This window comes from Piliocolobus tephrosceles, chromosome 16, assembly GCF_002776525.5.
Source record: "Piliocolobus tephrosceles isolate RC106 chromosome 16, ASM277652v3, whole genome shotgun sequence".
Classification (NCBI taxonomy): domain Eukaryota; kingdom Metazoa; phylum Chordata; class Mammalia; order Primates; family Cercopithecidae; genus Piliocolobus; species Piliocolobus tephrosceles.
In genome coordinates, this window is record NC_045449.1 from 75,553,565 (window position 1) to 75,566,230 (window position 12,666).

The 12,666-nt window shown below is 57.8% G+C and overlaps 2 protein-coding genes across 2 annotated transcripts in view; both read left to right on the forward strand.

The window, feature by feature from the left end:
• SLC25A10 (solute carrier family 25 member 10) overlaps positions 1 to 7,534 on the forward strand; it is an 8,877-nt gene extending 1,343 nt beyond the window's left edge. The window contains exons 2-11 of the mRNA XM_026455853.1: positions 1,671 to 1,790; positions 2,204 to 2,318; positions 2,412 to 2,460; positions 2,714 to 2,755; positions 3,518 to 3,561; positions 3,704 to 3,774; positions 4,096 to 4,188; positions 4,490 to 4,567; positions 6,369 to 6,425; positions 6,514 to 7,534. Coding sequence (XP_026311638.1) covers positions 1,671 to 1,790; positions 2,204 to 2,318; positions 2,412 to 2,460; positions 2,714 to 2,755; positions 3,518 to 3,561; positions 3,704 to 3,774; positions 4,096 to 4,188; positions 4,490 to 4,567; positions 6,369 to 6,425; positions 6,514 to 6,615 — 771 coding nt within the window. The 3' untranslated portion in view covers positions 6,616 to 7,534. The remainder of the gene's footprint in view (positions 1 to 1,670; positions 1,791 to 2,203; positions 2,319 to 2,411; positions 2,461 to 2,713; positions 2,756 to 3,517; positions 3,562 to 3,703; positions 3,775 to 4,095; positions 4,189 to 4,489; positions 4,568 to 6,368; positions 6,426 to 6,513) is intronic.
• Positions 6,624 to 7,906, forward strand: LOC113225101 (the record flags this gene model as incomplete). The annotated part of the gene is made up of 1 exon (XM_026455916.1): positions 6,624 to 7,906. A coding segment is annotated over one exon (1,059 nt), but the record flags the coding sequence as incomplete, so codon positions are not given.
• Positions 7,907 to 12,666: the final 4,760 nt, after the last annotated feature.

Sequence of the window (12,666 nt, forward strand, 5' to 3'; positions counted from 1 at the left end):
TGTTTTCTGACCCTGTCTTGCCACAGAGAACAAAGAAGAAAGGGCCTAAGGCGTTGCACAGTCTGCCCAGCGGGCCCTGCCCTGTGAACCTGGCTGTGGTCACTGGGCAGCCACCCGTCTGGGGGACCTTTATTTTAGCAGCCTGCCTAGGGGACTTGTATTCCAGCAACTTTTGAGGGGACTGGCTTTACTAATGAGCAACATTGCTGGCCACTGTGTGAAGGCCAGGTGAGCAGATGTGGGCGTCTTGGGGTACCTGAGACCTCACTGGTCCTGGGAGAGGCCTGCAGAGCTCCCAGGCCACAGGCAGCCAGGGCCAGTGAGATGCAGTCCCAGCGACAGGAAGGCACTGGGGTGGGCAGGAGGAGCCCCTCCTTGGCATCTGGCTCTTCCTTTCCTCCTGGGCGCCGCACAGGTGCCCCTCCCCCAGGGCCTCTCCCACGGGCCCTCTGGGTGTTGAAAGCCCCCTGAGCCTCACTGCCTCTTGGCCCCACCCCATCAGGCACTCTTTGGCTGCAGAACATTCTCTGGGGGAGGCAGGGAAGGCAGCCCGTGTGGAGGCGGGGCTGCCCTCTGGCCTGGAAGGCTGGAAGAAGCCAGCTGCTGGCAGCATATGGGGCTGTGGTCAAGGTGTGCCCCTGAGGACTGCTCACCAGGGCTCTCTGGCTGTTGAAAGATCGTCTTAAAGCTTCTTGATCACTTCTGTGTCCCTACAGTCCCTACTGTGGCATCTGGCCTGGACAGGGGCTACTGCCTGTGTGGCCCAGTCCCTCTGTTCTGCTGGGCTAGCACAATGGGAGGCCCCTCTCTGTCCCCACCCATCTTTGCCGCCCCCCTGGGTGTGTGTGACAGGGGCCACGCGTGTGCAGGTCACACTGAGCAGTGGATGGGTTTCTTTGGGGTCAGTGCTGGGAGTGGGACCCAGGAGCTGGGATCCTGGGCCAGATGCTGGCCTTCCTTTTTGGCCCTGGCCCACCCTGTTTCTGCCTGGAGCTCTCAGCTGGCCAGGCCAGGAGGCAGAGGTCCTGTGAGTGATGGAGGCCAACGGAATGGGAGGTTGTCGGGCTGACGGCCCCCGAGTGCCTGCCCGCAGCTCCTAGGTGCTTTGCGGAGGAGGCTGCTGTGCCCTGCCGCCAGCCGCACCGTCCCCTTGTCCGCTGCTGAGCTCCTGCTGCCTTTCAAGGCCTTCTGGCTACCTCCTCAGTCTCCCATGTCCTGCAGCCTCCCTGCCCGTGTCTGAGTCCCCGTAAACGTTTGTCCCTCTTGAGACAGGGTGTGGTGGATAATAAGTAGGGCTCTGGGGTCTCCTCGCTGGGCCCAAATCCTGATGGCACCAGCGGGTGCGTTACCGCCCCGTGCCTCAGTTTCCTCATCTGCAGAAGGAGAATGGCAAGCCCCTGTGGCCAGTGCAGCCAGGACTCAGGTGCAGCGCAGGCGCCCGCGGGGCTCACGGGCACCCTCAGCTCCATGTCCTCTGGCTCCGTGTCCGCCGATGTGGTTGCTGTTGGAAAGCAATGGTGTGAGCTGGTTCCAAGCAGGGGTGTGGAGTCCCGGGGCAGGGCCGTGGGAGGCCTTATCACTGTGTCCTGCCTCACTTTCCGCCTCTCTGGATGGACCTGGCACCGATCCCTTGGGGTCGCTGTGGGGTCTGAGAACACTCGCTCCCACAGGTGCATCTGCAGACGCAGCAGGAGGTGAAGCTGCGCATGACGGGCATGGCACTGCGGGTGGTGCGCACCGACGGCATCCTGGCGCTCTACAGCGGCCTGAGCGCCTCGCTGTGCAGACAGGTGTGCGGCGGGTGCCAGTCTCGGACTCCCCACGAACCCTCGGGGCTCCCAGATGGACTCAGTCCTGCAGTGGGCCTCCAAGCTACTTCCGTCCCTGTTTCAAGACTTTGTGCAAGGAAGGACCTACCAGGCCGAGAGTTGGTGACCCCAGGGTGGGCCTTCCATGGGCAGCCACCCAGTTCTCAGGGCTGGGCCTGAGGCCGCCATTTACCGGTGGGGAAACTGAGGCCCAGGGAGAGAGAAAGCAGGGTGCAGCTCTAGATTTGTGAACTGGCTCAGCTGCATGCTGGCCCCATGGCCCGTCAGGGTCCCTGTGGACCCTTGGGCTGAGGGGGGCCCTGGCTGGGCCAGGGTGGTGAGGCTGAGGGGTGTGGGGCGTGCCTACCCCTCCAAGCCGGGCCCTTCTCCCCCAGATGACCTACTCCCTGACTCGGTTCGCCATCTACGAGACTGTGCGGGACCGCGTGGCCAAGGGCAGCCAGGGGCCCCTCCCCTTCCACCAGAAGGTGTTGCTGGGCTCCATCAGCGGTGAGCTGCCGGGTGGGAGGGGCACGGGGTGGCCAGGTGGGCTGAGGACGCCACGTGTCATTCTGCTTGTCTCTGGGGTTTGTGTCACCGCAGGTTTAGCTGGAGGCTTCGTGGGGACGCCCGCGGACTTGGTCAACGTCAGGTTGGTGTCTCCTCCACCCTACCTGCAAGGCTAGGGCCTGCCAGGGCTGCTCGCAGGGTGGGGTCAGCCTGGAACAAGCCGCTCAGACCCTGGTGTCCTGGGCATAGGAGGGTGGGTGTCCCTGAGCCCCGGCGTGCCCTGTCCTGTGGGCCCCGCTGACCAACATAAGCTCCCCTGCTGCCCGTGGGGCTCTGCCAGGGCTGCCCAGGCCCCTCGGCCCGCCTGCCCCTCCCGCCACCTGCTTCTGTTTCAGGATGCAGAATGACGTGAAGCTGCCCCAGGGTCAGCGGCGCAAGTGAGTCATGGGCAGTCCTGCCTTCTCGGGTGGTTGGGGTGCAGGAGGCTTGGGCGGGAGCGGACCCCCAGCTGCTCTGCCGTGACCTAGCCGGGACTCCAGCAGGCTGCGGTGCCTGTGTGGTCCATGGAGGGTCCTGACGGCTGTTCTGGACTCAGGGGTGTCACTCCGCCCCCCAGGACCTTTGGGTTCTTCCTGTGGGGAGAGCTTGGTTGGATTGCGGGCTGGGCCTGTTTGCACTCAGGGCGGTGAGTGCGGAGGTGAAATCCCCAGGTATGGAGAGAGCGCATGCGACAGAAACGCCCGAAGGAGGCACTGCCTCCCTGCCCAGCTCAGGGCAACTGTTCCCTCCTGCCATGGCCCGGGGCCTTTCCAGGGCCTAGGGTCCGCTCCAGCTGTAGCGTGAGCCATTTTCCCCGCCGCTTCCAAGGACCCTGGGGAGTTCTGGCTTCTAGCTGTGCACAGACGGTGTTCCCTCAGGACTCCCGGGGGCTGGCAGGCAGGAGGCCTGTGTTTTAGGAGCGGTGCCCATCCAGGGGCTCTGTTGGAAAAGATGGAGCCTCCTCCCTGAGGGCCAGCGGGGTGGACGGGGTGGCTGTGGGATGGTAGGACCAGCCTGAGATGTTCCCAGGGAGAGCTCCTCAGGCCCATGAGGCCTCTGCTTCCTCAAGAACCCCCAGCCAGCAACAGGGCCTGGGAGGACCCTCTGCGGGAGCCAGTGGTCAGGGGGAGTCTCATGTGGTCGTTCTGTGTCCCCGGCAGCTACGCCCACGCGCTGGACGGCCTGTACCGCGTGGCTCGTGAAGGTGAGGGGCAGGTTATGCTGTGCTGTGCACAGGCGAGGGTCTGGGGTTGCAGTCGGGGGGGGCAGCGCTGTGCAGGACTGGGCACCGAGGAATTGGGCCAGGTGCCTGGCCTCACCCCTTGCCTCACCCCTTGCTTGTGCAGAGGGTTTGAGGAGACTGTTCTCAGGTGCGACCATGGCATCCAGCCGAGGGGCCTTAGTCACCGTGGGCCAGGTAGGCCTCCTGTGTGGGGTGGGTGTGGGCAGTGCCTGTGACCTCTGACCTCCATCTTTAGAGGGGCCATAGAACAAGGCACTGGGCACCAAGACCCTCCTGGGGAACCACCAGCTGTGGCCTTAGTGGGGCGGGATTGGGGCATGGGTGGGTCAGGGCTGCAGCCTGTGAAGGACCTCGGGCAGGTGCCTCCCCTTTCTGGGCCTCACGGATGGACGGAGCAGGTGCTTGGCCATTGCCAGGTGGTGTCGCTTGGGGCACTGTGTGCTTCCCTGAGCTGGGCCCCCCACTGCAGCCCTGACCGCCCTTGTCCCCCTGCAGCTGTCCTGCTACGACCAGGCCAAGCAGCTGGTCCTTAGCACTGGGTACCTGTCTGACAGCATCTTTACTCACTTTGTCGCCAGCTTTATTGCGGTAAGTGGCTGGCGTGGCCAGGGTGGGTGTCCCTGGGCCGGCCTTGGGAGCTGAGGGCACCCAGGATGGGGCAGGCGCTGGGGAAGGCGGGGGCCTCGGGCATCTGGCAGTCCCCCCTGGGGCTCATAAGTGGGTGCCAGGGCTTTGAGAGCTCATGGGTCAGCCTGGTGCCCCCGCCAGCATGTTCCTGGCCTCCCCAGGAGTCAGGTCGAGGGGCTCTTTCTGGACTGACATGCGGGTGGGATTCGGCAGTGGTGCCAGGGGTACCTGGCAGGCCGCTGGTGACGAGCCCCCTCTCCAGGGTGGATGTGCCACGTTCCTGTGTCAGCCCCTGGATGTGCTGAAGACCCGTCTGATGAACTCCAAGGGGGAGTATCAGGTGAGCGGGTCCCTGCCTGTGCAGTCAGGCTGTGCAGCCCAGCGAGTCCTCTCACCTCTCCAGGGCGCGGACACTCGCACTGGGAACCCGGGGAAGGGCACCCCTCCCTTCTAGTTGTCTATCTCTGCACAGCACTTGGCCTCCGGAGAGGGGTCGTGCCTTTCAGTGCCTTTGCCTTGTTTTTGTTTTTAAAGACTTATTGGCCCAGCGCAGTGGCTCACGCCTGTAACCCCACACTTTGGGAGCCTGAGGCGGCCAGACCGCTTGAGTCTAGGAGTTCAAGACCCGCCTGGGCAATATACTGAAACCCCATCTCTACCAAAAATACAAAAATTAGGGGCCCAGTGCGGTGGCTCACGCTTATAATCCCAGCACTTTGGGAGGCCGAGGCAGGCGGATCACCTGAGGTCAGGAGTTCAAGACCAGCCTGGCCAACATGGTGAAACCCCATCTCTACTAAAAATACAAAAAATTAGCTGGGCATGGTGGCATGCGCCTGTAATCCCAGCTACTCGGGAGGCTGAGGCAGAAGAATCGCTTGAACCTGGGAGGCGGAGGTTGCAGTGAGCTGAGATTGCACCATTGCACCCCAGCCTGGGCAACAAGAGTGAAACTCCGTCTCAAAAACAAAAACAAACAAACAAAGAAAAATTAGGCTCGGTGGCATGTGCCTCCCAGCTACACAGGAGGCTGAAGTGGGATAATCCCTTGAGCCCAGGAGGTCCAGGTGACAGTGAGCCGAGATTATACCACTGCATTCCAGCCTGGGTGACAGAGTGAGACTCTTTTGTAAAACATTTATTTTCGGCCGGGCATGGTGGCTCATGCCTGTAATCCCAACACTTTGGAAGGCCGAGGTGGGCAGATCATGAGGTCAGGAGTTGGAGACCAGCCTGACCAACATGGTGAAACCCCGTCTCTACTAAAAATACAAAAATTAGCTGGGCGTGGTGGCGGGCGCCTGTAGTCCCAGCTACTTTGGAGGCTGAGGCAGGAGAATTGCTTGAACTCGGGAGGCGAAGGTTGCAGTGAGCCGAGATTGCACCACTGCACTCCAGCCTGGGCGACAGAGCGAGACTCTGTCTCAAAAAAACAACAACAAAAAAAACCTTTCTTTTTTTTTCCCCCCCCTCACTGCAACCTTCACCTCCTGGGATCAAGATGATTCTCCTGTCTCAGCCTCCCAAGTAGCTGGGATTAAAGGCACACGGCACGGTGCCCGGTGAAGGTTTCTATTTTTAGTAGAGACAAGGTTTCGCCATGTTTGACAGGCTGGTCTTGAACTCCTGGCCTGAAGTGATCCGCCCGCCTCAGCCTCCCACAGTGCCGGGATTACAGGCGTGAGCCACTGTGCCCAGCCAAAACATTTCTTTCACAGATTAACGGAGGCGGTGCTGCTCATGGCAGTTTGTGCCTCGTAAATGCTCTGGTTCTCCTCCCTCGGGCCCCCGCCAGCTCCATGGGGCTTCCATGTTTGCAGAGCCCATGGCTCTGTCCCTGCTCTTCTCCCTGACCCTGCCGTGCTGCGTCCCTGGTTCTCATGGTTCTATTCACAGCCCCCTCCGCCCGCTGGACCCTGGGCTGCACCCTCGGGCCCTGGTTGTACTGCATGAGCAAGCAGGGCAGCCATTGACCTGGCCGGTGCCTGCAGACCTGTTACCAGCCAGCAGCTGCCACTCACACCCACAACCCACACTGAGAGTCCCCAGGCCACCGTGCCTGGCTGGTGCCTGGGAGGGGATTTTCATTGTCCTGTGGGTGAGAAGCAGCCTTTTTGATTGTTTCACTGCGTTTTCTGCAGGGCGTTTTCCACTGCGCCGTGGAGACAGCGAAGCTGGGGCCTCTGGCCTTTTACAAGGTGCAGTGGTGGCGGCGGTGGCGGCTCGGGCAATGGGGAGCGGGTCCCTTCGGACTCTGTGTCTCTCATTTTCCCTGTCTCCCTCCAGGGCCTCGTCCCAGCTGGCATCCGCCTCATCCCCCACACCGTGCTCACTTTTGTGTTTCTGGAACAGCTACGCAAAAACTTTGGCATCAAAGTGCCATCCTGACCGGCCGTGGGAATGGCTGGGCCCCCAGGCCAGCTGCGCTAAGTTCTTCCAAAGAGTCCCAAGCCCAGCACCTGCTTCTGGGCCCGCAACCTCGCCGGCCACCCGCCCTCCCCAGCAGGCCCCTGCTGTCCCCCCACCTGCTGGCTGAGCTCCTCCTGGCCTCGTCCCCTCTCAGCTGTAGCTGCACCCCCAACCCTGCTCTGGCTCCCAGGCTCTCCTGGCTGGGTGCTGCGTGGCCTTGCCCCTCCTGCTGGCAGCTCCTCAGGGGAACGGGCTACCAGAGGCTGATTTCTCCCCTCTCCTGGGCCAGGGGAGGGTATTATCCCTGCCTCCTGCCTCTGAGGCCCAAAGCAGCATCTTCCAGCACTTTCCATCGAGGACTTGGGTGGCAGAGTGTGGGTGCACCCTGGCTGTTGCTCACCCAAGTGCTAGCTGTGCACTTTGTATCCGCTGAGCGCGGCCAGACCTTCCATGTCCTCGGGCAGCCGCAGCTCTCCCCAGGACCCTGCGGCTGGCTGGGAGGAACAAACAACGCAGACCACAAGCAAGGGCCTGGGAGGGAGGGGCCCAGAGAGGTTCTGGAGCCATCACGGGTGAGGGTGAAGGGCCACCGAGGTCCCGCGCGCCCCCATCCACCCCACAGTGGCTTTAACAGTTTTGCCAAAGCCTCTCCACTCACCAGCAGGCGGTCTCGTCTTCAGGAATCGTGCAGGTGTCCCTCGGGTCCCTGGGCCCTCCCGCTTGGCTCCCTGGGGGAATGGCCCAGTCGGGCTGCAGTTCCTCCTCAGGGTCGTCTCCCGAAGGAGTCCCCCGGGGTGGCTGCTGCATTCTCTGCTTCCCTGGTCGCTGGGCTTCGCCCCACCTGGGAAAGGCAGTGTGCTCTGTGGGGGGCTGCAGTCAATAAATGCCGGGAGCTGCCGCGTCTATTCCTGCCTGCACCGCCTGCCTGCTGGCTGCCTTGCTGTCCAGACCAGCAGGACCCCTTGCACCCCCTAAGGAGGACAAGGCCAAGGCTTTTTGGGGAGGAGCCAGGGTCCTCGCTGTGCATTTGGGAGGCCTTTGGGTGAAGGAATTGCTTAAGTAGGAGGAGCCAAAACTGGTGTTGGGGGGAAGGGAACGAGACGAGGAGTCTGGGGTTGAGGGGTCTCAGGCAGTGTAGAGTAGACCGCATGGGGCCAACCCACCAACAGCAAGCACTAATTATTTTTTTTGAGACAGGATCTGGCTCTGTCATTCAGGCTGCAGTGCAGTGGCGTGATCTTGGCTTACTAACCTGGGCCTCCTGGGCTCAAACCAGTCTTCTGCCTCAGCCTTCTAAGTAGCTGGTGCTATGGGTATGGGCCACCACGCGTGGCTAATGTGTGTGTGTGTTTGTAGAATTGGGGTCTCACTGTGCTACCACACAGGCTGGTCCCAGACTCCTGAGCTCAGGGGATCTGCATACCTTGGCCTCCCAAAGAGGCCCTTTTTTTTTTTTTTTGAGACGGAGTCTCGCTCTGTTGCCCAGGCTGGAGTGTGCAGTGGCCGGATCTCAGCTCACTGCAAGCTCCGCCTCCTGGGTTTACGCCATTCTCCTGCCTCAACCTCCCGAGTAGCTGGGACTACAGGCACCCACCACCACGCCCGGCTAGTTTTTTGTATTTTTTAGTAGAGACGGGGTTTCACCGTGTTAGCCAGGATGGTCTCGATCTCCTGACCTCGTGATCCGCCCCTCTCGGCCTCTCAAAGTACTGGGCTTGAGCCACCGCGCCCGGCCTTTTCTTTTTTTTTTTTTTTTTTTTTTAAGACAGGGTCTTACTGTGTTGCTCAGGCTGGAGTGCAGTGGTGCAAATAGCCTGTAGTCCCAGCTACTTGGAAGGCTGAGGTGGGATCGCTTAAGCCTGCAGGTTCAAGGCTGCAGTGAGCTGTGATCGCAGCACTGCACTCCAACCTGGGTGACAGAATGAGACCCCGTTTCAAAAAAAGAATGTAACGGTGGGCCGGGTGTGGTCTCTCATACTTGTAATCCGAGCACTGTGGAAGGCTGAGGCAAGATCTCTTGAGCCCAGGAATTCGAGACTAGCTTGGACAATATGGTGAGACCCCCATCTGTACAGAAAATTTAAAACTTAGCTGAGTGTCATGGCACGCACCTGTAGTCCCAGCTACTTGGGAGGCTGAGGTGGGAGGATTACTTGAGCCCAGGAGATTTAGGCCACAGTCAGCCATGATTGTGCCACTGCACTCCAGCCTGGACAACAGAGCAAGACCCTGTCTCAGAAAAAAAAAAAAAAACTTTGATATCCTCAAATATCCATTCAGTGCTCACATTTCTCTGACCGCCATGTGCATTTTGTGAAGAGCTGGTTTTGTTTGAACTGGAGATCAGCGGGAGGTCTGAAGTTTGTACATGGTACCCAGTGCCCAGGTTGGAAATTCACAGCCGGGGGCGGGGGGGTAGGTTCAGGGGGAAGGCTGCTGCTTCCTAAGAAACCAGGTGGTTCAAAAAGGCAGCTCTGGCCAGCAAATCCCAAAAACTGCAGATGCAGGGACCACATTCTCGGAGCTGCTTTGATGGGAGCACTGGAGGAAGTGGCCCTCATACCAGGGTCACCCCGGAGGCTGGCATCACCCACAGCCCTTCCCTGCAGTCAGCCCCACTGGAACAGTGCCAGTCACGGGATGAAAGTTCCCAGTCTGGTTTGGCAGGGCCAGGCCTGGCAGTGGACCACCACAGGGCAGGGTGCAGAGGGTGGGGTGGGAGAGGAGGCCAGTGGGCAGGGCTCCCTACCCACCCTCCACAGAAACCCCAGCTCCCCAGGGCCAGGGTACAGGCCCAGGGTGGGGGTAGGTCAGAGGGAATGTCAGTCCTGGGGTTTCACGGCCCTTACTCCATAGGCCCTGCAGACTACCTGGTCCGAAAGTCAGAAGCCAGTTTCACACTTGGGTGCCAGGGACAGATCTGGACCCTGCTGAGTCAGCATTTCAGCAGTCACCTGCTGAGTCAGCAGTGACCTCTGTGCTTTTTTTTTTTTTTTTTTTCTTCTTTTGGATGGAGTTTTGCTCTGTCGGCCAGGCTGGAGTGCAGCGGTGAGGTCTCGGCTCACTGCAGCCTCCACCTACCGGCTTCAAGTGATTTTCATTTCTCAGCCTCATGACTGGCTGGGACTACAGGTGCACACCACCAAGCCTGGCTCCTTTTTGTATTGTTAGTAGAGACAAGGTTTCACCATGTTGGCCAGGCTGGTCTCAAGCTCCTGACCTCAAGTTATCCACCCCCCTCAGCCTCCTAAAAAGTGCTGGGATTACAGGCATGAGCCACCGCACCCGGCCTCCATGCATTTTTTTTTAAGTGACTTCATAGTTTACAGAAAGTTACACAATAATCATTTATTGTCAAGAAATTTCAACAAGGATGCCAAGACAATTCAGTGGGGAAATAAAAGTCTCTTCTCCCAGTGCAGGGGCTCACGCCTGTAATCCCAACACTTTGGGAGTCCGAGGCAGGTGGATCATCTAAGGTCGGGAGTTTGAGACCAGCCTGGCCAACATGGTGAACCCCAGTCTCTACTAAAAATAGCAAAAAATTGCCCAAGCATGGTGGAGCACACCAGTCCCAGCTACTCGGGAGGCTGAGGCAGGAGAATCGCTTGAACCTGCAAGGCAGAGGTTGCAGTGAACCAAGATTGCACCACTGCACTCCAGCCCTGGGCAACAAGAGCAAAACAGACAAAAAAAATAAATACTTTAAAGGACACTATCAGGAAAGAGGGAGACAGCCTGCGTAATGGGAGGAAATCTCTGTAAATCATCTCAGATAAGGGACTATGGTCTAGAATATATAAGAAAACTCTTACAAGAAAGAATTTTGTTATTGACACAAGATGGGAACGAAAGTATACAAATGGCCAATAAACACATGAAAAACCATTCAGCATTATCAGTTATTAAGGGAATGCAAATCAAAACCACCATGAGATGCCGCAGCATCCACTAGGCTAAAATCAAAAGGACAGACACTGGCAAATGTTAGTGGGGCTGTGGAGAAATTGGAACCATCCAGCGCTGCTGGGAATGGAAGGTGGGGCGGCTGCTGTGGAAAGGAATCTGGCAGTTCTTCAAAGCGTTAAACATAGAGGCAGGAGAATGGCGTGAACCCGGGAGGCGGAGCTTGCAGTGAGCTGAGATCCGGCCGTTGCACTCCAGCCTGGGCGACAGAGCGAGACTTGGCCTCAAAAAAAAAAAAAAAGAAAAGAAACTTGGACACAAACGGAGATGGGCGTAGTGGTGCGTGCATGTAGTCCCAGCTAGCCAGGAGTCTAAGATGGAAAGATCGCTTGAGCCCAGTAGTTCAAGACTAGTCTGGGCAAGTTAGTGAGACTCCATCTCTACAAAAATTTTTTAAAAATTAGCCGGGCATGGAAGCACACGCCTGTGGTCCCAGCTGTTTGGGAAGCTGAGGTGGGAGGATCGTTTGAGTCCGGGAGGTGGAGGCTGCAGTGAGCTGAGATTGCACCACTGCACTCCAGCCTGGGCAGCAGAGTGAGACTGTCTCAATAAACAAAGAAGCACAATGAAAATGTAGGGCCGGGCGCAGTGGCTCACACCTGTAATCCCACCATTTTGGGAGCCTGAAGCGGGCGAATCCTGAGGTTAGGAGTTTGAGACCAGCCTGACCAACGTGGTGAAACCTTGTCTCTACTAAAAACACAAAAAATTAGCTGGGTGTGGTAGTGGGCACCTGTAATCCCAGCTAAGGCTGAGGCGGGAGAATCGCTTGAACCCGGGAGGCAGAGGTTGCAGTGAGCCAAGATCGCACCACTGCAGTTTAGCCTGGGTGACAGTGCGAGACTCCGTCTCCAAAAAAAAAAGAAAAGAAAAGAAAATGTAGCATTTAGGACACATACTGAGGTGGTAAAACAAAAAAGGGGGAACAATCCCCATAAAGTCAGAGGGTGTGGGTTGGGAAACCTGTAACTGGGAGGTGGCACCAGTGGTTTCTGAAAGCTTCTGGAATGCTGGCTCTGCTCCCCACCATGGCTTGGGCATCTGCCTTATCACGAATCACTTGACTCTCCATATTTTCCTTTTTTTTTTGAGACGAAGTTTCGCTCTTGTTGCCTAGGCTGGAGTGCAGTGGTGCGATCTTGGCTCACTGCAACCTCTGCCTCCTGGGTTCAAGCAATTATCTTGCCTCAGCCTCCTGAGTAACTGGGATTATAGGCACCTGCCACCGCGTCCAGCTAATTTTTGTATTTTTAGTAGAGACAGGGTTTTGCCATGTTGGCCAGGCTGGTCTCGAACTCCTGACCTCAGGTGATCTACCCACCTTGGCCTCCCAAAGTGCTGGGATTACAGGTGTGAGCCACCGCACCCGGCCTGAACCTCATACCTTAAAACTTTTTTGTGTGTGTGGCTGGAGCAGTGACTCATTCCTGTAATCCCGGCACTTTGGGAGGCTGATTCAGGTGGATCACCTGAGGTCAGAAATTCGAGACCAACCTGACCAACATGGAGAAACCTCGTCTCTACTAAAAATACAAAATTAGCTGGGGGTGGTGGTGCATGCCTGTAATCCTAGCAACTTGGGAGGCTGAGGCAGGAGAATCACTTGAACTCCGGAGGCGGAGGTTACAGTGAGCCAAGATCACGCTACTGCACTCCAGCCTAGGGAACAAGAGCAAAACTCCATCTCAAAAACAACAACAAATAATAATAATAATAATTTTTTTTGAGATGAGGTCTCACTTTGTCACCCAGGCTGGAGTGAGACGGCATGATAATAGCTCCCTGCAGCTGGAACTTCTAGGCTCAAGCGATCCTCTGGCCTTGGCCTCCCATATCGCTGGGACAGCAGGCATGAGCCACAGCCCAGCTAGTTTTCTGAAGTTATGGAGATTTTTATTGTAGTCTCGTAACTGCTACACTTTTGTGAACCGCTGTGTGAACATCTGAAAAGAACACGTGTTGCCTCTTGGTTACACAGTTTAATTTAGGTATTCATGACTTTTTGATTAGGCATGCTAATTGTAATGTGCAAATCTTTTTTTTTTTTTTGAGACGGAGTCTTGC